At 36.7% G+C, this 24,006-nt stretch overlaps 1 protein-coding gene across 1 annotated transcript; it reads right to left on the bottom strand.

The window, feature by feature from the left end:
- Positions 1 to 410: 410 nt before the first annotated feature.
- Positions 411 to 22,616, bottom strand: cd82a (CD82 molecule a). Its single transcript, XM_073837161.1, has 9 exons — positions 22,544 to 22,616; positions 14,792 to 14,863; positions 11,839 to 11,911; positions 5,656 to 5,780; positions 5,253 to 5,327; positions 4,191 to 4,289; positions 3,734 to 3,907; positions 2,742 to 2,825; positions 411 to 1,611 (listed from the first exon to the last, which is right to left on the bottom strand). The coding sequence occupies exons 2-9, from the start codon at positions 14,852 to 14,854 to the stop codon at positions 1,534 to 1,536; spliced, it is 771 nt and encodes a 256-aa protein (XP_073693262.1). The 5' UTR covers positions 14,855 to 14,863; positions 22,544 to 22,616; the 3' UTR covers positions 411 to 1,533.
- Between the last annotated feature and the right edge of the window lie 1,390 nt (positions 22,617 to 24,006).

The following is a 24,006-nucleotide window of genomic DNA, read 5'->3' on the forward strand; positions in this document are numbered from 1 at the left end:
GAACAAAAAGCAGAAGGATATATTTAAGTTTCGTTTTGATGGTTTACTAATACAGGGTATATTTTTGTATTTACTTACCTGTTATGCAAATCTTCTGGATTTAAGGTTAAGTGCTGACCACCAGGGTTGCCAGGTTTTCCACAGCAAACCCCGCTTAATTCTACTTAAAAACTAGGCCAAAACTTGCCCAATCGCGTTTAGACGGTGTCCCCTGGTAAAATTCACATTCCAGGGGCTAAATATCAGGTTATTGGGGTCGCTTCAACGCGGACATGAAAACCCGGGGAAACAGTTTCAAAGTAGCTCCAAACCGCGGACTTCCCAGTTCACTTTAACTAGAACAGACGTGCTACTGCCACCTAGTGAAAATATAGCTAAAGTACATGGTGGATGAAAACACTGAGAGGAAATAGGTTGGGTGAGTTATTTATTATAACACATTCAGCTTCAGAAAGGTACATGTAGTTACAATACTTCTATCATTTCATAATTACTTGGTAGAGGACTGTATTCCCTTTATTAAAAAAAATAGTATTTTTTGCAACATTAAAATGTGTGTACCTTTTTTTAAGAACTCAGTTGTACATAAGAACTGCAAAAGAACTATTACAGATGACAAAACACCGTTAGCATTTTTTCCATTTCTACTTGTCATAGCAAGCATACAATTAAAGTCATAGTGGTGCCAGCGAAAATCATTTAAATTAGGATCAATGCAATAAAAAAAAATCAAGTCTGCAGTCAACTTTGGGGGGTAATCTTCATTTTGGTTCACATCATCAAGGAATAGCTTTATATTGTACTTCCTTACAAATATGCTCATACAAACTAAGCATGTAGAAAAGACACAATTTATCATCTGTACAAAAAAAGGAAAAGTTGGACTCCCTAGACTTGCCAAACAACAAATCAACATGCAAATGAAATCTAAAATATATACACACTAATAAAAATAAACCTGAAACAACACTGATGTACAAACATAAATGATGGATTATAACTCAGGACATGCCACTAGGGCAGAGTGGGAATTGTGTCAGTCTATGCATACCACAAAATGAACTCATATCTAAAGAAAAGTCCCTTGTTTTACCAAAAGCAGGCATTTGTGGTTTTCTGTTGTCTATAAAGCATAAACCCAAAGTTTAATAAGGCTGTTAACTCAAAGTTCGGGCTGCTACAATGAAGAAACATCAAAGCAAACAGACCAGGCTGGGTGTTAAATAGTGTTGTCGTATAAATAGACCATTCATGGGCTCCAGGACTCGTCATACGCTTTTCATTAATTTATGTGGCCAGCTTTCATGTTCTACACTTCAGACTGTCATACAATGGGCTATTCAAACTGGACTAAAAAAGATCTGATTAAATATCACAGGGGGTAGTGTTACTGACATAGAGTGAAATCTCATGACTAAGGATAACCCTAAAGTTTATCTGTTGTATATACTGTAGAAAAAGAGGGAGATCTGTTGTTCCAAGTAAATAAGGAAGGACTGAATACATTTGTGTGCAAGTGTCCATGTTTCCTCCTCAGTACTTTGGCACTTTGGTGTAGTCCTCTTGGTGTACACTCTTGCAAAGGCCCATAGAAAGTATCATGCCGAGGAGCTGTAGGAAACAAACAATGGTTCTTCAGAAAAATGTTATATATAGTATAGTATATTTTATTTTTGACAAAACATCCCATGTTTTGGTCGTGACAGCACATTTTTAGTAGTGACAGTAATGTTTTGGTAGCGACCACATCACATTACAGAACTTTAACTTGCAAACTAAAACACGAAAACATACTAAAATACAAAAACTTGGCAGAATTGTACTAAAATTTTGTTTATTCCCCCCAAAAAAGGGATTATGTGTTCCCTTTTGTCACTACCGAAACTACTGAAACTTCACCAAATGTTTCGGTCGAGACTATTTTAGCTCAAAAATGCTAATCAGCACATGGTTAGCTAGCACAGTTCTGAACAGTTGTACACATATAAAAGCTGAACGTTACAAAAAGTGTTTAATTATAGAAAAATGGTGTTCAGTAGTAACACTATTTTAAGTTACACTCCAATTTATTCAGACTTTTGAACACATTTACTTCAAAATGATGGGGCCTATCTACTCACCATGTAGCTATGAGAGAGAGTGACATATAAATAGTTCTTGATCGTAAATTTAGGGGTGTAGTTGAAATCAGTCTCAGCCAATGGACTAAAACATACACTGTTTTAGTTGTGACACGAAAATACACTTTTTTTACCTAAAGTTTTATAATTTACACAGAAAATATTAAATATTAAAAAATCAAAAAGATATTCCTAAAAACAACAACGGAATAAAATGCTAAAACAATTTCACTATCATTTTCATAAGTTGAAATTTAGGGGTTAAGGTTCAGGACAGCCGCCTCCCAATTGCAAATACCCATTAAATGATGGTTTTACATATATTAAGCTTACTAAAATTTTAAATACTATTGCGGGTTTCAATAGATAATAAAATGATTTTAGTAAACATCTAAGATTTGAATACTTAAATTTAATTTATTGTTATTAAATACTCAAATACTTAATTTTAAGTGTTTGGAACAATTCTGTAGAATGGCCCATATATTAGTAGCTTTTAAAAAGGTACCGCCTCAGTGACAGTTTTGTTTTGTTTGTCATTGACAATAAACAACCCAATATTTCTTAGTAATGAAGAGGCGTATTGTTCATGCTACCTAGGGTGGAGGAGATACAACATACCTCGATGACAGCCAAACCAAGGCTGATTCCCAAAATAATTCCATAATTTGTGAAGAGCCAGCTCCCCACATTCTCCAAGCAGCCCTGATGAAGACAAAAAAAACACTAATAAGATCTTTCACCTAAACTAGACCAGTTACCAAATTTATAGAACTTAATTCATAAAAGAGGTGTGTGAAATGTAATTTGTGACACGGACCACAAAATCAGTCATAAAGATTAATTTTTTTAATTGATATTTATGCATCATCTAAAAGCTTGATAAAAAAGCTTTCCATTGATGTATGGTATGTTAGGATATTTCAATATATGGAAGATACAACTATTTGAAAATCTGGAATCTGAGGGTGCAAAAAAATCTAAATATTGAGAAAATATGTCTAAAGTTGTCCAAATTAAGTTCTTAGCAATGCATATTACTAATCAAAAAAACTTTTGATATATTTACGTGATAATATTTACAAAATTTCTAAATGGAACTTGATCTTTACTTAATATCCTAATGATTTTTGGCATTAAAAAAAATTATCATTTTAACCCATACAATGTATTTTTGGCTCTACTTAAGACTGGCTTTATGGTCTAGGGTCACATTTGTTAGCCATCATCGTTCCCAGGCAGGTGTAATCAATTTGCCTGCAGGTTTAGCAACATTTTGTATTTATCTATTATATCAAAGGATAGTCCACCCAAAAATCTGTTTACTCACCCTTATGTGATTCCAAACCTGTGTGACTCACTTACTTCAGTGAAACATGAGAAGATATTTTGAAAAAAAATTGATAAACAGTTTCGGTTCTCATTGATTTGTTTTCATGGCCATACAGTGGAAGTCAGTGAAAATCGAAACTGTTTGGTTACTAATATTCTTCTGGAATTTCATATCTATGTTCCACAGAAGAAGGAACGTCATACAGGTTTGGAACCACATTTTCACTTTAAGAACGCTTTAAGAATTACACAAAAAAACAGGGAGAAAATATATTCCATACCGTCTCATAGATGGGCCAATCATTAGATGCGGCCTGACAGAAGCCGCTATCAGCCACATTATGTGGTGGGAGGGAAGCATTGTGGCAGGAGCATGGGTACAATTCCAGCGAATTATTCTTTATGAATTGGTTGGCATCCCAGTCCACACGTCCATTCCAGCCACAACACTGCATCTGAGACACACAGAGAAGAAACAACAGGGCATGAAGTATTTTATAATGTTGGCTTGACTTATGTTGATTTATGTTATTTGAGATGTCACTGGCATTGTGTTTTAAATATAAGCAAATGAACAGTCTTAACGTCTGAAAGGATAAACTGTCAACCCAACAAGCATTTCTACATTCCAGAGCTTGAACCTCCCACAGAAACCAAGTGGTTTTCATGGCAATACATGCAAATACATACAGTACTGAATTAAAGACAATGTACGAGTTACGCCCATTCTCCACTCACTGTTCTCTGGAGGTAGTCCCAGGCCTGCTCTGCGGTTTTGTTCTGTCCAGGGTAGTTCACCACGACTTGGGACACAATTTCATTCGTCTCTTTCCTCAACTGCAATGAGAGTTACGCGGGTCAGTGGTTTATTTTTCTAGCCCCAGGTATTTGACCTGAGATTCACTTTACTGCTGACTGAGGAAACAGTTGTTACTAAGCTACAAAAATGGAACAGAGTTCAAACACACTTGGTTCACAAATCTTTTCCCAGGAGAGAAGCATTTGTATTAGAAGCAAATCTTGTAATCAACTGTATGCTCATCTCATCTCCAAACTGGTTTGCGATTATGTCCAAGATGACAGATAAGCAAATAGAAGACAGCATCTATCATTTACTTGCTCCAAATACTCTATGATTTACTGTATTGTATATCCTGCTCAGATGCTTCCTATAGTGTCCTTAGAGACATTCGCTGTTGGCTGACCTAGGTGAAGGGTGCAGAAGTGTTTGTGTGCATCCATCCTCATCCTGTATCTAACATATCATGTGATTATTTTTCTCATAGGTCACTCTGGTGGAGGTCCGTTCAACAATAGCAATCTTCAATTGCATGTATTTTTTGGTACATGCGATAGAGGGCAGTATATTTTCATTTTCAACCACTGATTCTCTTGACCTTTTTTCAAGCTGTTCCAGAAATCTAAACAAAACCTTCACAATGAAATCTAGCTGGCAAAGGGAACACATAGAGATTTGACCTCAACTTTTCCAAAGCATTTTAACCTGCATGCCAGTGTCTTGCCCTTTAAAACAAGTGTTAATGCCATTTAAGGGATGGTTCTGTCATTATTCACCCTTATCTTGTTCAAAACCTGAAGAAGATGTTTTAAAGTTCACTGAAGGCCAACACAACAGTGACTTTTATTTTATGGATGAAAACCACTGAGAAGTTCTTCAAAATATCTTGTTTGGTGTTCCACAGAAGAAATAAAGTCATACAGGATTGAAACGATCTGTGACGGAGTAAATCAGATAATTTTCATTTTTCTGTGAACTATTCCTTTATGGCAGTCACTCACCAAATCCCGCTGGAAGTAGATGAGAATGGCAGCAGCCACTTGAGCAAGGAGGATGAGCAATAGACAAGTGAAGTACTGTAGAGAGAGAGAAAAAGACAATGGCTTCAGATATCACAGACTCATATATGTACACCCACCACATATGTCAGTCTCACATATGTATCTGCACAGTCTGCACATATGTGCAACAGAAACGCAACAGCTGGCTCAGGCCAGTCCAGTCTACCCGGGTCATGTGACATGAAACCGCTCAGCACAGCAAATTTACACATGAGAGCAGAAGTTCCTTTTGTATTTTGAGTTTGCATAAGACAAAAAAAGCATGTGATTTACAAAAACAAATTAGATTAGGATAGATGGTAAAAAAAATAGTGCAAATCATTGGTGCATTTTTGTTTCTTACCAATCCAAGCAAACAGCGAATCTCATAGATGGCCCCCAGACAGCCCAGAAATCCCAGAAGCATGGAGAATGAGCCCACGCCAATCAGAATATAAGAGACCACCTTTAGGACCATGGATGAATCCTCTGTTAGTGAGAAATACAAAGACAATCCTGGTTACAAACTAATCATAGTTGTGTCAATAAGCAGTGATTCAGTTATTTTTTTCACACTCTGATAACAATTTCTATACATTCAAATTCTATACACATGAAATAGCAATGAAAAATACTCTTGCATTATTAATTAATATTGGTTAATGCAAATTTCTATGGAGGCCCATTTCTGCCACTACAGTAAACAAAAGAAAAAGGTAATTGCGACATTTCATCTCACAATTCTGACTTTATTTCTCCCAATTTTAAGTTTATATGATGCAATTCTGAGAAAAAAGTCAGGATTGTGAGTTTATATCTTGAACTTGTGATTTTATAACTCACAACTGTAAGTTTATATGATGCAATTCTGAGAAAAAAAGTCAGAACTGTGAGTTTATATCTTACAATTCTGAATTTATAACTCAATCGTGAGTTTATATCACACAGTTCAGAGAATTCTGTTTAAATTTCACATTTTTGACTTTATAACTCACAATTGTAAGTTTATATCATGCAATTCAGAGAATTGTGTTTAAATCTCGCTTTTCTGACTTCATAATTCACAATTGTGAGTTTATATCATGTAATTCTGAGAAAAAAAGTCAGAATTGTATATTTATATTTTGTAATTCTGAAGAAAAAGTCAGAATTGTGAGTTTACATTTCGAAATTCTGACTTTATAACACAATTACGAGTTTATATCATGCAATTCTGAAAAAAAGGCTGAATTTTGAGTTTATATCTCCCAATTCAGAGAAAAAGTCAGAATTGTGAGTTTATATTTCAAAATTCTGACTTTATAACTCACAATTACGAGTTTATATCACGCAATTCTGAGACAAAAAAGGCTGAATTTTGAGTTTATATGTCACAATTCTGACTTTATATCTCCCAATTCTGACTTTTTTTCTCAATAAATAGTCGCAATAATCTTTTTTTCATTTGTTATTCAGTGGCAGAAACAGGCTTCCATAATTTTCTGTGGTCAATAAGGCATTTTTTATCAAGAAATGAATATTTTATACAACATTAAAATCTTCAAAAGTGACAGTAAAGGCTTTCACATTGTTTTGCAACAATCAATCTCAAAATGCTGTTCTTTAGAACTTTCTATTCATCAAAGTATCCTGAAAAGGTATTATGGTTCCACAAAAATACTAAGCAGAAAACCGTTTTCAACTTCAATAATGTGAAATGATGTTTCTGAACCACCAAAATTAGCATATTTGGATGGATTTCTAAAAGATCATGTGACAGTGAAGACTGAACACAAAATTTGTAACATTTTAAGTTGAAATGAACATAACATTAACCTAGATTAATAAATGATGTAACCTTATTTTAGAGTGTTACAAATACTTTTTATATGGTCTGCTGACGTTTAAATTTAGCACAATCGCTTCAACTCCACCAAATAAAATGCACTATTGCTGGTCAATTTGCATGCCAAAAACTAATTTTGGTCTCAAATGCCCCAAGCCAGTAAATACAGTCTCAGGTTTTCCTCATGAATATGCATTGTGTAATGTTGAGATGGGGTTGGCAAGACTCTCTGACTGAGACATGACAGCCTATAGTACCGGGTGATGCTCACTGTACGCCGTTGAACAGTTGGGTCAGACATTCTGTGGCTTCACCTCAAAGCAGCAGCACATTTTCCAACTGTGTTCTGGTCCTGCTTCAGTCAGGCTTTCATGCGTATTGACTGAAAAGCCTCTGTCATATCACCCTGCCTCAAAAGACCTCAATGGCTCCCCAACAAAAACAACATTACCACAGACAGCCTTGCAAACAATACCAGTGTCTGTGTGACTGTGGGTGCAGAGGATACAATGCCCATCATGTGACCCGATGTAATCATCATTACAAAACCAAGCACTCAGATGAGATGACCATCTCAACCCTGATGATTACAGCATGCGTCAAGGCACAAATAACAGAATGAGTTAATCTTTTCACACGCTTGAGAAGACACTGTCTACATCTTACATAATTCAGGCTATTTAGTAATTAATGATTAGGAGAGAACTGGATACTGGGAAACCCAGAAGCTGAAAACTGAGTAGTGGCGGATTGCATTTAGTAAGCAAATAAATCCAGCATGCTAGGGAACAATGTGGAGTGAGTTATCTTATTTGGAATCATTTCAGCCCATTCTGTTCATTGCAACAACAAAAAAATTCCCACAAGATTCACAGCAGTTGGTTGTTCTGAAATGTTTTACTTAACAATTGGTAAACAGCTGTTAATGCGATTAAAAAAATTTAATCAGAGTTTTAAATTGGAAATACTGACATGAGGCTCTTTAATGCCATGTGGTAAATATTATCAGAATTCTCTGTCGCCATAACAATCTCACAAACAATAGCAGAATAAAGAACAAGACCTTTTTCCTTAACAAACCAAATGCCTTTTTAAGTTCAACCACCATGTTCAGCAGAAACCAAGTTCAAAGCATTTGGCTGAGGAAACCAGTTGCAATGAACGCAACGATTCAGTTTCAATTATTCCATCCAGTGCCCAAACCCCAAGAATGGGCAGTGACACTGCAAATAAAAGCATAAAACATGTGTCTGTGTTTCAGCTTTGAATGTGTGGGCCTTTGTAGCTTCAGTACTATAAATCTCAAACCACCCCATGCTGTTGAAGTGCCTAATGGTGTCTAACGGAAACAGGAAAATCCTCCAGGGATCAGTTGAGCCAGTGAAGGCCACTGGCATTTGGATTAGAAAAACAATGATGTTCAGAAAACTTTTTTACGATGGGCTCACTGTTTGCATGCATGGCTGGGAGTTCCAACAAACAGCCAGCGGCTGCTGTGCACTGCAGGAATGTGTCTGTCAGATGAATTATGACGTGCAAAGGAGGAATATGAGAAGTTGACAGATTCACTGCTGTTGGTATCATGCTATGGTGTGAGCCTGCACTTTTTAAAATCAGTTTTCTGCTCTGAACAATCAATCAAACCAAACTTTTTTACGGCGTAGCCACTCAGACTGGGTTCAAGTCTTGGGTCAGGCACACTACATTTTGCAAGACAACCTTTAAAATGCGCTGACCCTTTCCAAGTCAACTACTGTAATGGTTCTGTAAATCTGTCAGTGCGCTTTGAGCAGTGTTCCTTTTCACACAATCTTATGTTGCATACTAAAATAAAATCAACTTGATCTCATCACGAAAACGTACCAGTGGGAACTTTTTTGCAAGATGCAAAATACATACTGCCGTGTACATTTTTTTTGACATATTCGATGTGAAATGAAGTGTTCAAAGAGTGAAAAGAGTGTTCAGTTTTTTTTTCCCCCTGGAACAGATGAACATACATATAGTACGTTTTATGTGATGTTGATTTTGTATGTGTCACTGCAGTTCTGACTTGAAATGTCCATTGAGTGGGGCAATAACTCTAATGCCTTGTGACGTTTTAAAAATACGTACCATCTGCACTACACCTAAAAATACCTGATAATATGAATAAAAGTGAATGTGATGTAATAACACAATCGCAAGCATGCTGTTTTAGTTTGTTTTTTATTCTCTTATCTTTCAGCTCTTTCATCGTGAGTCATGTTTTTCACAGCATTTGTACCCAAGGATTCCGCATCCTAAGTCCAATTTCATGCCGGCTGAGTTACCGAGCAACCTTGTTATGTCCAGAAAGCGAAACATATGGAGCTGTAACCATAACTGTGAATAAAAAAACGATTTCAAGTGCTCACTGTATTACCAGCTCTAGTGTTCATTTCTGTTGGAAACAGCAGTGATGTGTACTTATTGGTAAGTACTGTATTTCGTGTCTTGTGAAAAAGTACCTACAGGTGCGTTTTCGTCATGAGATCAGGTAGCATAAAATTCAGTCAATATATTGGTATGTCATGCTTATTGATTTTAGTAAAGTTTGCTTGGACTAACATGGCCTTTAATTTTAGTCTATGAGAAAGAACTAAATTAAGGTAAATATTTAAACATTTTTCCCCAGGTTTCACAGACAAGGCTTAAGCCTAGTCCCTAGACTAAAATGTAAGTCTGAGCCGTTTTAATTGTAAGAAACTTCCACTGATTGATCTTAAAATATATCAGTGCCTTTGTTTTGTCTCAAGATGCACACCAGTAATGTTTTTTTTTTTTTCTAAGGCATGTTTATAAAAATGACTTAAATGTCCTAATTGAACTATGGCTTAATCCTTGCTTAGTCTAAGCCCTATCTGTGAAACCAGGCCTTTATATATTAAATTTAAACCACCATGCATTCTCTATTCACTTTGTGCTTACCACACTCAAGTGAGTCAATCCATACCATTTTTTAATTTTACTATTTAAGTATTATTTAAAGCATTCATATTCCTTCTACAATTTTCCTTTTCAAAATGGTGTTAAAGTTAATTTCATGGTTATCTTTTGCAAGAAATAATTACTTTTATTTAGAAGGCATTCATCCAAAAGTGAAATTAAAAATTTTGACATTGCTACAAAGATTTCTGTTTGAAAACAAATGGTCTTTTTAATTAAACTTTTTTAGTATTATCTAAACTTTCTTAAAGGGATAGTTCACCCAAAAATTAAAATTCTATCATTAATCACCCTCATGTTGTTCTAAACCCGTGAGACCTTTGTTTACCTTCGGAGCACAAGTTAAAGTATGTTTGATGAAATCCGAGCATCAACGCAACTGACATTTTTAAGGCCCAGAAAGGTGGTAAGCACATAGATACAATACCACTTTATTCAACAATTTCTTCTCTTCCATGCCAGTCTTCAACACACATTCATGAGAGTACCACAACACATGCATAGCTTCATAACATTATGGTTGAAGCACTGATGTCACATGGACTATTTTAACGACGTCCTTACTAGATTTTTGGGCCTTGAACGTGTCAGTTATGTTGCTGTCTATGCAGGGTCAAGAAAGCTCTCAGATTTCATAAAAAAATGTCTAAATTTGTGTTCCAAATATGAATGAAGGTCTTATGGATTTGGAACAACATGAAGGTGAGTAATTAATGACCGAATTTTTTTGCGCGCACTCTTTAAAAAACAGTTATTTTAAATTGTAATCAGATTTCACATTATTACTGATTGAATGTTTTTTTAATTAAATAAATTTAGCCTTGGGGAGCATAAGATACTAAAAAACATGTAAAAAATCTTCCCGTTTCCAAACTTTTGCACTGCAGTATAGAATAAAACCACTTGCAGTTAAGTGACAGTGGCAGATAGAGGGTCATTCTTTTCCCTCCTTGTATATACTTGCTCACTAGTGTTAATTTGTTCTTTCCAATGACTAATGCAACGAGAGGCCTGATCTGAGCATTGACGTGATGCATGCTAATGAGACAGCCGCTAAAAGAGCCCTGTGTGGCAGCGAGGGAGCACCTGCAGACTGCCTCAGACGTGCTATGTCATACACAGGCCCTGCCTGGCTCGCGCACAGAGCCATGAACTCAATAGCTGATGTGGAGCCAGCTGTGAACATGTAGCTCCGGCCTGCTTGGCAGTGTCTGTAAGGCCCAGACCCAGTGACCCAGAGCTCCCTGCAATGGCCTCTGGGATGGAAAACAGATCAGAAGTGTGCAGGGGGGAGGGGTGATGAAAAATACAGAGCCCATCGTGGACAATCTGTCCAAAAAGCCTGAATCATGCACTTTAAGATAAGACTAACAGTGATCGTCAAACTATATGAAACGAGAGACAGATGGCCCCTGTAAAAGTGGGTCTGAGTCACTGGCGCACGAGCCCAGGAGGTTTTATTCAAAGGTAGAACGGGATAAAACTTCACTAATGAGAGCATAAAAAGACAAGACCAATGACCGGCTCTTCTCATCACTTCCTCTAGATTTTACAACGACTAACTAACAGCAAAGAAACTCTCCCATGGGGCATTAAATTGCCTTATAGATTCATGTGAATGCATTTCAAACCATCCCAGAGAAAATGGCCAGGAGAGTAGATTTAGGTTATTAGGAACATAATTTTCCTACTTGTTCGCCTGTTTGATGTTTTATGGTCTTCTTTTAGTTGTACACATTTTATGCAGACACTTACGCAACACTGCGATGAGGCTCTGATTGTCTAGGAGGATCCACAGTCCAAATCCCATAATTGTAGCTCCGAAGATCTGTAGAGACACAAAAAGTAATAGACAGGGGGCAGAGGAAGAGAGAGGAAAGAAAAAAGAAGGAGAAAATCAATCATGTGCTGCAGGACAGGAGGGGAACGAGGGGCCCCACATTTCAGTTTACAAGCTGCAACTTGTTCGCTCCAAATCTCTTGGACAGAGCTAAAGATGGAAACTCTAGTATTAATGTGTTCTCTGAAAGACAGGAAGGTTGTGTGCTTGTGTGTGCTGTTATGTAACAAACACACTAATCCTGGCCCATAGGAAGCTATGAACTGTTCCCTGATCTCTAACTGTGGGGTTCCAGACTCGCTCTGCTTTGCTCTCAGCTCACATCTGGGACTGATTGAGCCGTGCTTCTGCGTGGCAGTGGCAGGAGGGGAGGGGGAGCGCAGCGGATGTTCCATGAGTTCAAGAACACCACATCCCTGCCTAAACCTACTCGGACAAGAGCCCCGTCTCCTCTCTTTATGTCTAACACCAGGGCACGTGTTGGGGTGCATGGTTTAGGGGCGCATGCTGGAGCACAGTTAAGTTCTTTTGCATTCTTGGATTAGGGGAGCAGCAGCATACTGTTAGCAATCTTTTCCAGAAAATTCAGTTTGGCAAGCTGTTTTAAACTCCTGAAACAAACTTGAAATGATTAATTTCAATTTATTTTGGCCTGATTTTGTCTTAAATGACTGCCAGTTCATTCCTCGATTTCGTGTTTAAGTGCTATAATCAGATCCCCGGTGCATCTACCAACCTAAAAAAAAAGGACAACCCAGTAACTGATGTAGAAAGGGCATCCTATTATAATATTACCGGCCTTAATCTGCACGTTTCCACCCATGGTACCATCATTGTGTTTTCCCAAGCAACAACGGTGTACCAGTTCTAACGCCAAGGCGAAAGTTAGAGCAAAGCATGCAAACTGTTCTGTCACTGGCTGCACAGGTGAGCAAAAAACGCTATTTAGAGTCCCAGCCTCAGAAGATACAAGATAGTACTTATTTATTTACTGTATATTATGCTGCTGCCACATAGCTCTAATATAATAATTTCTTCCCAGCTGTTTACCTTCATGGACATAACCAGCTGTTTTTGTAATTGTTTTTGTTTTTAACATAAACTTGTGTGAATTTGACTGTTTAAGCGCAATAAGACATGAAAGAGAACTTAGAGATGCTTTCTGTGTGCATGCTTCAGATGTGTGCGCTCAGAAAACCCTATATCAGAAACTTAAACTGATATGGCATTAAAACGCAATGATTTCAGCGCGATAGATGTGATAATCAAAACAAAACAGATGTTTTTTGGCAGAATATCTGAGGTATGAGCTGTACAGCTTTATTCTGGAAAGGGGTTCAGGGAGCAGCAGCTCATTTGCATTTAAAGAGCCATGCACGAAAACAGCACGTTTTTGCTTCCACTTAAAATAGGAATTTTCAAAATGATATAATAAATGATCTGTGGGGTATTTTGAGCTAAAACTTTATAGAAACCTTCTGGGGTGTTACATATTATACAAAGGGGCATAATAGGTCTCACTTACATATATTGGGGCCTTCATTTGTCTATTTTGAGTAAGGTTTATGATTTCTACATACAGATCCTATTTATTCTGGTGCAACTTCACAAATAATGTGGATAAAACAGTGATGAAGGCAAACCCAGGATTCTTGGATTCTTTTATTTAAATCAAATCAGTGTATTTCAGCACACAGCTCTTTGTTAGGGCTAAAACTACTGAAAACAAACATTTTAAATAGACAAAATATATATATATAAAAAAATACTACTATAAATAATATAATAATATTTTAATGATTTCTTTACTATTTTAAATAATACATAAAATATTTTTTTTAAATAATATTCACATAAACATTTATTTTACTAAAATGTTACAGTATATTTGTAAAAATCGTTCTCTTTCTCTTCTGTGTTTCATTTCTGTGTAGTAATCTAATGTAAACTTTGTGTACAGCAAATATTGTGGGCTCTTATAATAAATTGTTTAAATGAATGTGTAAATCGCTTTGGATAAAAACATCTTTTAAATAATAAAAAAATGCTATTTAATTAATAATTAAACATCAATTTCCTCTCATACTGTTGTCACATATTTGACTTTCTTAAACATTTTCCTGGCCTCATAGCCTCACTTAAACATGTATTTAAGTGTGCTGGTTGGGTTACAAATGGTTGGAATTAATCATTGGGCTCTTCCTGTGCTCTTTTGAGCTTGAGCACCCAGGCCTGAGATTTCATTTTTTTCCTACATGGAACAAGCCCAAGGATGACAAGGGAGAGTAGGCTGTTTCTCTCTGCGATGTAGAAGAGTAAACTGTCTGGGTAACAAATGACAAACACTTCATCTAGATGATAACTAGATGCATTCCTGTGACAGAGAGATGGCACACCTACAACTAATAAACGTGTTGTTTTTCATCAGCTGGAAGACCTTAAATAGTATTGATGTATTTATATAAACGTGAACCCTGGTTCAGGGAATATCAGTGTTAAACTAATGTTAAGAAAAGTAGGACATCAGATATGAGTGAGCTAAAAGGCATAATTTATAAAAAAAAGAAACAGGCTTGGGAAAAAGTTTGGGAGAATGTCTGATGTGAAAACCTGCCAAGAACAGTTTGCACAAGGTTCAAACATTCAATTTGATGTTACAATGGTATCATGAACTAACAATAAACAATGTTTTTACACCATTATTATTCTTCTGTAGTGTTCATTTTCACACATTCGAAACTAACATAAATGAACAATAGTGTATTTAAAAATTAACATTAACGTGTGAACACCTACTGCTTAAATTCTGTTTATTTACTAGTTCAAATGATTCAAATAACTGAACTTGCACTAAAAAGTGAAACTTACAAAGAAGATTAAGTTGAAGAGAAACAGGAAGTACTTGGTGGCAGCGATGCATCCTTTCCCCATTTTGTTGACCTGCAAAAACCCAAAACAGGAGTAAATTAAGGATCAGTTAAAATGGTACATGACACAGATTAAAAGAAATGGCAAATGTTTGATTCAGTGAAATAAACAGACGGCTGTAAGGGTTATAATAACTTTTTTTGTAGGATCAGTGATGAGTTTCAGTTTTCATCATGCACACAGACTAAGATAAACATTTGCTACAGTTTAAATATTCAATACCGCCTCCCCTTGCTTTTAGACAGGGCATGCTGTCATCGTCAGATAAATCTATGGAGTGCACAGATCTAAATTCCACAGGATAGGTCAATACTCTCCTCTGGACTGCGTGATGGCTGTTGCCACATTTTTTTTGACGGTGACCCACATTCCCGCTATCATTAATAGGTTAGTATTATACAGGCTTCTCGTGCTATTTGTGGGCCTGCTGGTGTGCTGCATGGCACACTTTGGCAACCAATGACCTCAGAGAGGGTGAAAGAATTGTGAGTGATGATAAGCAGACATAGAGCAACAACACAAAGCAGATCAGGATACATATAGAGAAAACACTATTGCTGGAGCCATTTATGGACAAACACAAGAGCTCATTCAAAGCTTTCTTACAGTGGAGATGAATGGATGGACTTTCATCCCACTCAGAGATACTATACAAAAGATACTACATCTGAAGAGCCTCTTCAACCCTTGCTAAATGGTTTACAGCTAAATTAAATCACTGAGCATCACCTTTAACACATTTTTTGTTGATGAAATCTAAAAACTTATTTAGCAAGGATGCATTCAGTTGATCAAAACGGAATGACTAAAGACTATTTTAAGTAAACACTGTTCTTTGAACTTTCTATTCATCAAAGAATCATAAAAAGCAGCACAACTGTATCAACACTGATAATAGCAATAATAAATGTTTTCTATTAGATTGATTTCTGAAGGATCATGTGACACTGTAGACTGAAGAAATGGTTGCTAGCATCACAAGAATAAATTACATTTTAGAATATATTAACTAGTGCTGGGCGGCACACCGTACACTGCATCATTAATGGAGAGGAGATCTTTGTTAACTGCATATACTTCTGACTAATGGTTGGAAAATGTTTTGATTTATTAATAACACACAACTAATTCTTTAACTGGGCAAATAAACCAACTGTAAACTGTCGTTAACAGAAGCCAGAGATGCTGAAGATGGATGCAAAAAGAATAAAATTCTGTAGCCGACAGATCAAGCTCAATGTTCACTTTGCATGAAATATAGAAAGAAAATTCTAAATACTGAACTAGGGATGAAGGATTTATGTGAATGTAGCTTCTCTGATACATTCATAAAAGTTCAGATGGTATTTTCTTTTCATCTTGCCTTCGTATAAATGCATATTAACATAGTATTTACAAGTGCAGCGCTTGTTTACCAAGGAAATGCTGTATTGCTGCTGTTCCATAAGCGCCACCTGCTGTCAAATAGTGAATTTGCAATCTCATTAAGCCCGCCTGCTGTTTTCGTTCAGATGTTTTATGTAGCATAAAAACACAAAGCTTACACTCTTAAAAATAAAGGTGCTTCACAATGCTATAGACGTTTTTCCTGAACACGGAAGTAAGTCCGACTCTTAACTGAAAGAATGCTTTGCATTTCCGGTCTGCATTGTTTCTAGTCAAATTAGGGTATATTCCGAGCTAATAAACTAATGTTAAACCTATTAAAATGTTTTTAAAAAGCACATGGCTCCATAGCGCCATCACTTGGCAATGTCGCAATAACCGCCATTTGTCAGTGCCTCACTTTAATGAGTGTGTAGATGACACGAAGCAGCGGACGTTAGCTACATTAAAAACAGATGGACGCTATTTGAATGGGTTCCTATGGAAACCGGAACAGAAAAGCATTCAATCTGACGTTAGAATTCGTAATGGCGGCGCTCATCGTTTACTCAGGAAAAGAACCTTTTTGTCTAAATGGTTCCATAAATAACCTTTAACATCTGAAGAACCTTTGTGTTTCACAAAAGGTACTTTGTGGCAAAAAAAGGTTCTTAAGATTATAAAAAGGTAAGCAAGAAATGGTTCTTTAAAGAACCTTTGACTGAATGGTTCTTTGTGGAACCAAAAATGGTTCTTCTATGGCATCGCTTTAGGAACCTTTTGAAGCACCTTTATTTTTAACAGTGTAGGGCAGACCATAGTGTTTTCCTTTAAATTTTAAAATTATACTATCAATTCACATCAAAAACTGCTCATGCTATCCACCTTTTTCCTGAACACGGAAGTCTCTTCCGCCTCATAATGAAAAGATGCTTTACATTTCCGGTCTCTGGCATTTCTAGTCAAATTAATGCACAGTTTAACCCTATGCGCTAGGGCTGTGCAATATATCGAAATTATCGATATATCGCAAATATACACATCACACTATGCATATCGCTACAGCTTGCAATATTTGGGGTCAAAAGACAAAAAGAAAATCACTCACTGATCTTGCTTAAATAACTTTTGTAGCTTAAATAAGAATCAATGTATATTGAATTTATAGAGTGAAGACTAAGCAGAGTTTTATTTTTCCTTTTTATTATTCAGTTCCTAAACATGTTAAAATAATTACACTAATGTTAAAATTACATTTTTATGTAATGCTATTAGAATAATGTTATATTAGAAACAGAATCAGAATGTACTTTATTCACCAAGTGTATATATATGACACAAGACAGTTATGGAAGAACTGACTCAGTAACAGCTGAGTAAAACTGTTTAATGCATATCAGATTTTTCTTCAATACTGCACAGCCCTGCTATGAACATTTTTATATTCAGTTATATTGAAAAAGTTTCAGTTTAATTAATTCAGTCTATCTTTTTACCCTATTTTAACATGAATTTCTATGGAGATCGGAACACGAGAGCACCCAAACGGTAGTTAGAATCCGTCATGGGGGCGCTCATCAGTTACTCAGGAAAAGGTGGATTTGTAGCATGTTTGGTTTGGATCGTGAACCTATTTCATCCATTCTGATTCATGTAAAGCCACAGTCTGAGAAAAACCATGATAAACCGACAAACCTCCAGAATTAAAAATAAAACATGATACAGATTTTTGGTCAAACCACACAGCACTAATATTAACATAAAAAACAGTTACTCTAAATTGTAATAATATTTCACAGTTTTTACTGTGCTTTTGATAAAAGGAATGTAACTTTAGTGAGCAAACTCAGTGTGATTCTAGAGTTCAAATAAATGTTGCTTTGGATTTGCATGTGCCTAAAAGAGGATGAAAGTGGATAAACATGTCAAAACATCCCATAAGCCATTGTCTGTCCACAGAGTTTTTAAGTCTTCAGAGTTTTTTTTTTTTCTGGTCTTTTTGAAGTTATGTAACAGAAAGAAAGAGCATTATATCCAAACTTCACAAGCAAACTTACATGAACTTCTACTTTTTAATCAGTTCATGAAGAACTAATCTCATGAGACAGGAATACAATTTAAAACATTTTTAACTTGCTTCAATTTAGTTTTAGAGAGAGAACTGCAGTACTGCTGAGCAGTGCAAGAAGCTCAATTAAAAATCTCTCATATTTGTCTACCATGGGAGAGATTATAATGTTTTTCTCAGATGCTGATATATCCCTTGCAACAGAAGTCTGTGGAATCAAATTACCTGCACTTCCTCATTCTGTAGAGTGAAACAAGGCCTTACTTTACCTTAAGTGAATTTCCTAATGTCTGTACCACGTCTTACACGAGACATAAACAGAGCGGGTTATAAACAAATTCAACCTTGATAAAAGCACTGTTGTGTTTCTGATCAAGGTCAGCATTGAGCTAATGTACCATGTATGAAGGTCACAGCCATTATGTCTACATGCATGTAACTTATCCAACCTCAGTCAGACGGATTAAAAGTGTGTCACAATGCACTAAAATTTGAATCAGGCCAGCACACCACCAGGGAGAGACATGGCAATATATATTAACAGGTCCTGTTTATCAGGAGTAATTTATCTTATCTCTTTCACTGCTGAAATTGCTTTAGTGTAGCCTGGAAAAATCCAGACCCTAATCTATTAAGATTAAGGGTCTGGCATCGAGCAATGAAAAGGGCCTAACTCGAGGGGCGGCACCAAGCGTGCATTTGAAAGTCTCACTGCACGCAATTGGATAACACCACGACCAATCACAACAATACACGGTGTGACGTATCCAGAGCGACGGTGCACATATAAGAGTGGATTTCAATGTTATAAGTTATAACATAAACAATGTGACAAGATTAATAACTATTAACTACGACAGCCGAATCAACCTATTAAAACAATTAGGTCCAATCAAACTATTCATTAAGTATCAACTAATATGTGGATGGACGCTAGCGTTTCATTCAGCAGCGAGACATATCGTCCTGTTCAAGTTAGGCTACTGTATTACTATTGAATAGTTCCGTTTTTCGTTACAGTAAGTTTACCAAGTGACTCTTACCATTTGTGAATGAGATGGACCTCATCCACCACAATCCCGATCAGGTTGTCCCGGTAGACCTTGTTCGATAACATTTATCGCCGCTTCTTTTTTAACAGCCAGGACTCGGGAGTGCCGAATGCTATCTGGCATTGCCCGCTTCGGATCTGTTCCTCTTCGTGGTCGCCCCATACGCTTAACTACCAGCGGAGCTAACTGATAGATTAAACTCTTGCCGTATCCATTCGGCAACAGTCTAACTCGTTCATTGTAGCGGCCAAAGCCGTTTCAAACAACTGGTTTTCATCTGTAGATCTCTTTCAATGTTTACTAAATGATTCCAGACGTCGCAGCGCTGTCGTCATCAGCTTAGCTCGCCTCTGGTTTGATTGGTTCCCAGAACTGCTTACGTATTGCAGTAACATGCATCATTGCTCGATGCCAGAGTGTCTTGCAGAGACAAGTCAAATTGTGCTCTCGCGAGACCTCTGGATTTCCAGGGTAGCTTTAGTGGCAAAATAACCTTAAATCACCTGAAAAGTAAAGCTAAGCTTGCAAAATGAGTAAGGCCACTTTGAGAGTATCTTAAAAGCAATTACAATTATCCTTTGAGGAGAGGCCGGCTCAGCCCTCATTCTGAAGTTCATCAGCATTCAGCTCATCTACCCAGTGTACACTGGGGCTCTAGTTCACACCCCGCTCTCCAACCACCCTCCCCCACACTCACAGACATAGAACCAGCTTTGATTTCTCACAACCACAATGGCAGCTTTCAGCCACGCTTTTCAAATCGGACAAAAGGAGAAACTCCACACACTCAGGAACCCACTGTAGCCTTGAAGTTACCACCAAACCAATGACATCCCTAGAGCGGTGGCAACTTTAAAACAAAGTGGCAAAGTAAACACACAAGTGCAGATTATGCAATCTATTACTAAAAGCACAAACATCTTTGCTGATTGAGCAAGTATGCTTTATATAATGCGATTATCTTCATTGCTATAAAATGAAGCCTAAAGCTGGTGATTCAAGGCCTTTGTCACTTCCAAGACAACTTAATTTGAACTTGTGCATGCCAAACAGGTTGCTACAGCAACCGTCAAGCGGGCTGGCATGAAGGGGTGCAGAGTGTCCCCTCTTGAGAGACTAAACAGTCTCACACTCCTCACAGCATGCTGAAAAAAGAAAAGTGAAACCCCAAATAAGGGGAAGCCCACTGGGGCCAATGGCCTTGTCTATCCACAGTTACTTCAGGCAGAAACAAGGCGTACATTCATTAGGACGGTTAATCTCTCCACCTGAACACAAAGACCAGCTTAATGCCACCAGTCGTGTTAAAGTGGGCTGCGCGAGTAGCTACTAAAATGGCTCGGAGAGGTTATTAAAGTTGAGTAGTTTTACGAAGAATGATGACTATGGTTGAAGGATGATTATGGTTTATAAAAACAATAACAACAGGGAGGAACTGATGTTCCTATCCTAAACATCACCTATCAGTGGAATGCAGGCAAACTGGAACTGTACACTCAAAAAAAAAGTTTTATTGTTTAGAAGGTGCTCTAAGGAAACTTAGATATATTATGTTTTTTTTCCTTGTCAATTTAATCTCAGATGAGATTAAGTGAAAGTATTTGGTGAAATAAAGTAAACACAACACATATAATATAAAAATAATGATATAGACCAGGGGCCAGTTGCATAAAAGGTTAATACTAATCTAGATTAAGTTAGTCATCTAATTTTGAATGTAAGACCGGTCAATTTTTTTTTTAATTCGGTTACATAAAAACTTAGATTAGTCTAATTTGAATCGAAAGACGAAGACTGTTTACTCCCTAGTTAAGTGCTAGTTGGTCAAAGTAGTTCTTAAGAACTAGATAGTTTATGCAACTGGTTCCAGATCATTTGGTTACATATAGTGCCCATTTATCTTCATTTATTCTCATAGCTGTTTAGGAGATCCATATACAGTTTGCTTCCGCTAATTTATTACAATAGAAAAGTACTTTTAAATGTAATGAATGCATGCACTTTAAATCTCTAAATCAAGTCATAAATTAATCAGTAAAGTATTAAAAGTATAATGAAATACTCTTATCAGGCTATTAATGCATTATTGATGCATTATTATTTGTAAGGCTACTGTCTGATTCAACTTAAAAGAATAGTTTACCCAAAATCAAAATTCTGTCACCATTCTCACCCTCAAGTTGTTTCAAACCTGTATGAACTTCATTCTTTTGCTGAACACAAATTTTTTTAAAGAATGCTGGTTTAACCAAAAAGTTTCCGGTCAACGCTGACATCCATTTCATTTTGCAGAGTCAATGGAGATCAACTGTTAGTTTACTCACATTCTTCAAAATATCTTTTTTTTAATGTTCAACAGAAGAAACAATCTCATACAGGTTTGAAACAACTTGAGGGTGAATAAATGATGACACAATTTTAACTTTGGGGGTACAAATCATAGAATCTAATTTGTAGGCTAAGACAGACTCAAACTACAGTTTTAGTGTCAATCAAATTCCTATTCGCCTACAAACAGAAAAAGTCTATTTCAATACACTTGCCAAATCACTTACAGTTGTAAACCGACCTGACCTACATTCGACAGATCTCATATTACAGTTCATAACCAGAGAAGAATTAAACCATCCTCACAAAGAGGACTCCCTAAAAAGATTTTAAAGCGGAAAAATACAGACTGGCGTTTATTATCATAACCCTGAACAGGACTAACAAGTAATTATTTTGAGGACTATGAGTAATATTGTAAACACTCCTGACTGATAATAACAGCTCAAGGATCACATTTTATAAACTGAAAGCGAAATCATGACAAGGAGTAGGAGAACAAACAACCCTTAACAAGTTTTTTATTATAGTGTTTTATAGAAGTGAACTATGAATAGGAAATTATCCCAACTAGAAAAGTGAAATAAAGTAATAACAGTTTGAACAAGCGACAATTACTGCAGTTATACACAAACTAACAAACTACTGGCAGAAAATCAGTTATACAGGACAAAACAAAAGATTAAAAGTGCATGTGATGTTAAAACATTTGAAAGAAATGCAGAGACACGATGTAACTCATGACGCTTTCTTTTTAAACTTTTCATTTCATTTAGTTTCGCGTCTTCAGCTGTTTAATAGGTATAGCCTATAGACATATTCAGAATTAGATATATAACATTCATTACATGAAAGGTTATGTTTTCAAAGAATACTCACGTATAATGTCGGGATGGGAAAATGAGAAAAGTACAATAGATGTCAGCTGCGCGTCTCGTCCAGCGGTAATGAGTGTATTGCGAGTGAGCAGACTACAGCTGCAAGATAAAGGCTGCTCACAATCTCCACCTAGTGGTTGTTGGTGAAATTACAGCTGTAGTTTACAACCTGTGAGCCGTTGTCCACTTGGGGGCCTCAGTGATCTGATTAGACATCCACAAAATATCTACAAAATTACCGTTAGCATTAGTAGAGCATGGTACAGGAATGGCACATTGACATAATAAAAGCTTGAAAATCATTTTAGTGTGAAAGAGAAAAAGTAACAAAAGTTGAGAATCAGTACCGAGTGTAATGGACATTTACTTTGTGTAGGTCCTACTGCATCTCCAACTAGACTGCATATGAAATGCTTATGAAGTGCCTTTCATGGGATTTGTTTTTCTTGCACATGAAGATACATCCTGAGCATCTTAACCGCAGGGGTTGAAAGAACTGGTTTTAACTAGTTATTGTTGACACTTTAGTCTCTCGTCTTTTTCTAGACATCTTCCTTTCTTCAGTCACAACTGCAGACTGTATGGGTGCTGTAAGTTTGCTGACTCTCTTTGCAAAGAATTATTAATACAAAGACAAGCAGACTCTATATAATATTCATTTCAGTCTCAACCAAGAATTTTTCCACGACATTGACTAATTAACAGGCTTTACACTCGAAGTCGTCTGAGAGAAAGCTAAGCATTCATTTAAAGAATGCTATGTGCTGAAATGTGTTGCATGTACTGTAGAAGCATAAATGACGGCATGTTGGGGGGAAAAGAAAAGTGAAAGCTTCAACAGAGGGGAAACCCAGTTACTTAGATAGCAGCATGCAATATTTTTAAAACAGCTGAGCTGGATATCCAATATCCACCTCACAAATCTGCTCCCCACTCTGTCAACGATCAACATTGAAAGTGAAAGATCCATTCACTTTAAGAAACGCCATCTACTCAAATGTGGGCACAAATGTTTTGGATACTAAACAATGATATCATGATGGTAGAAGAAAATAGAAATCCCCAAAAACCACAGTTACTTTAGCCAGAAACAAGCAGCCCTGCTGAAAAAAAACCCCCCAGCTAAAACTAGCCTAAGCTGGTTGGCTGGTCTTAGCTGGTTTAAGCTGGAAGTAGCTGGTCTTCCAGCCTGGCTAGGCTGGTCAAGCTGGTTTTAGCTGTTTGCTCCAGCTGGACCAGATAAGGAAGTAGTCAAAACCCTCTAAAACCAGCTTGCTGACCATCTAAAACCAGCTGATTTTAGCTGGGGGTTTTTCAGCAGGGAGTGCATTCAGGACAGATAAACTTTAATATGCAAATATGTGTACATTTAGGCTATTAAATTTCCATATAAGCATATCGCCATATTAAGTAAAACATATATAAAACACATTAGAAATTATGGAAAATACTCATAACATATCT

This window comes from Garra rufa, chromosome 3 (genome assembly GCF_049309525.1).
Source record: "Garra rufa chromosome 3, GarRuf1.0, whole genome shotgun sequence".
In the NCBI taxonomy this organism is placed as follows: domain Eukaryota; kingdom Metazoa; phylum Chordata; class Actinopteri; order Cypriniformes; family Cyprinidae; genus Garra; species Garra rufa.

Coding starts and splice junctions, on each gene's coding strand:
- cd82a (XM_073837161.1), bottom strand. CDS start 14,854: ATGGGGAAAGGATGCATCGCTGCCACCAAGTACTTCCTGTTTCTCTTC. Junction 5,328..5,655: donor TTCGCTGTTTGCTTGGATTG/GTAAGAAACAAA, acceptor CTCTCTCTACAG/TACTTCACTTGTCTATTGCT. Junction 3,908..4,190: donor GGGACTACCTCCAGAGAACA/GTGAGTGGAGAA, acceptor TGTGTGTCTCAG/ATGCAGTGTTGTGGCTGGAA.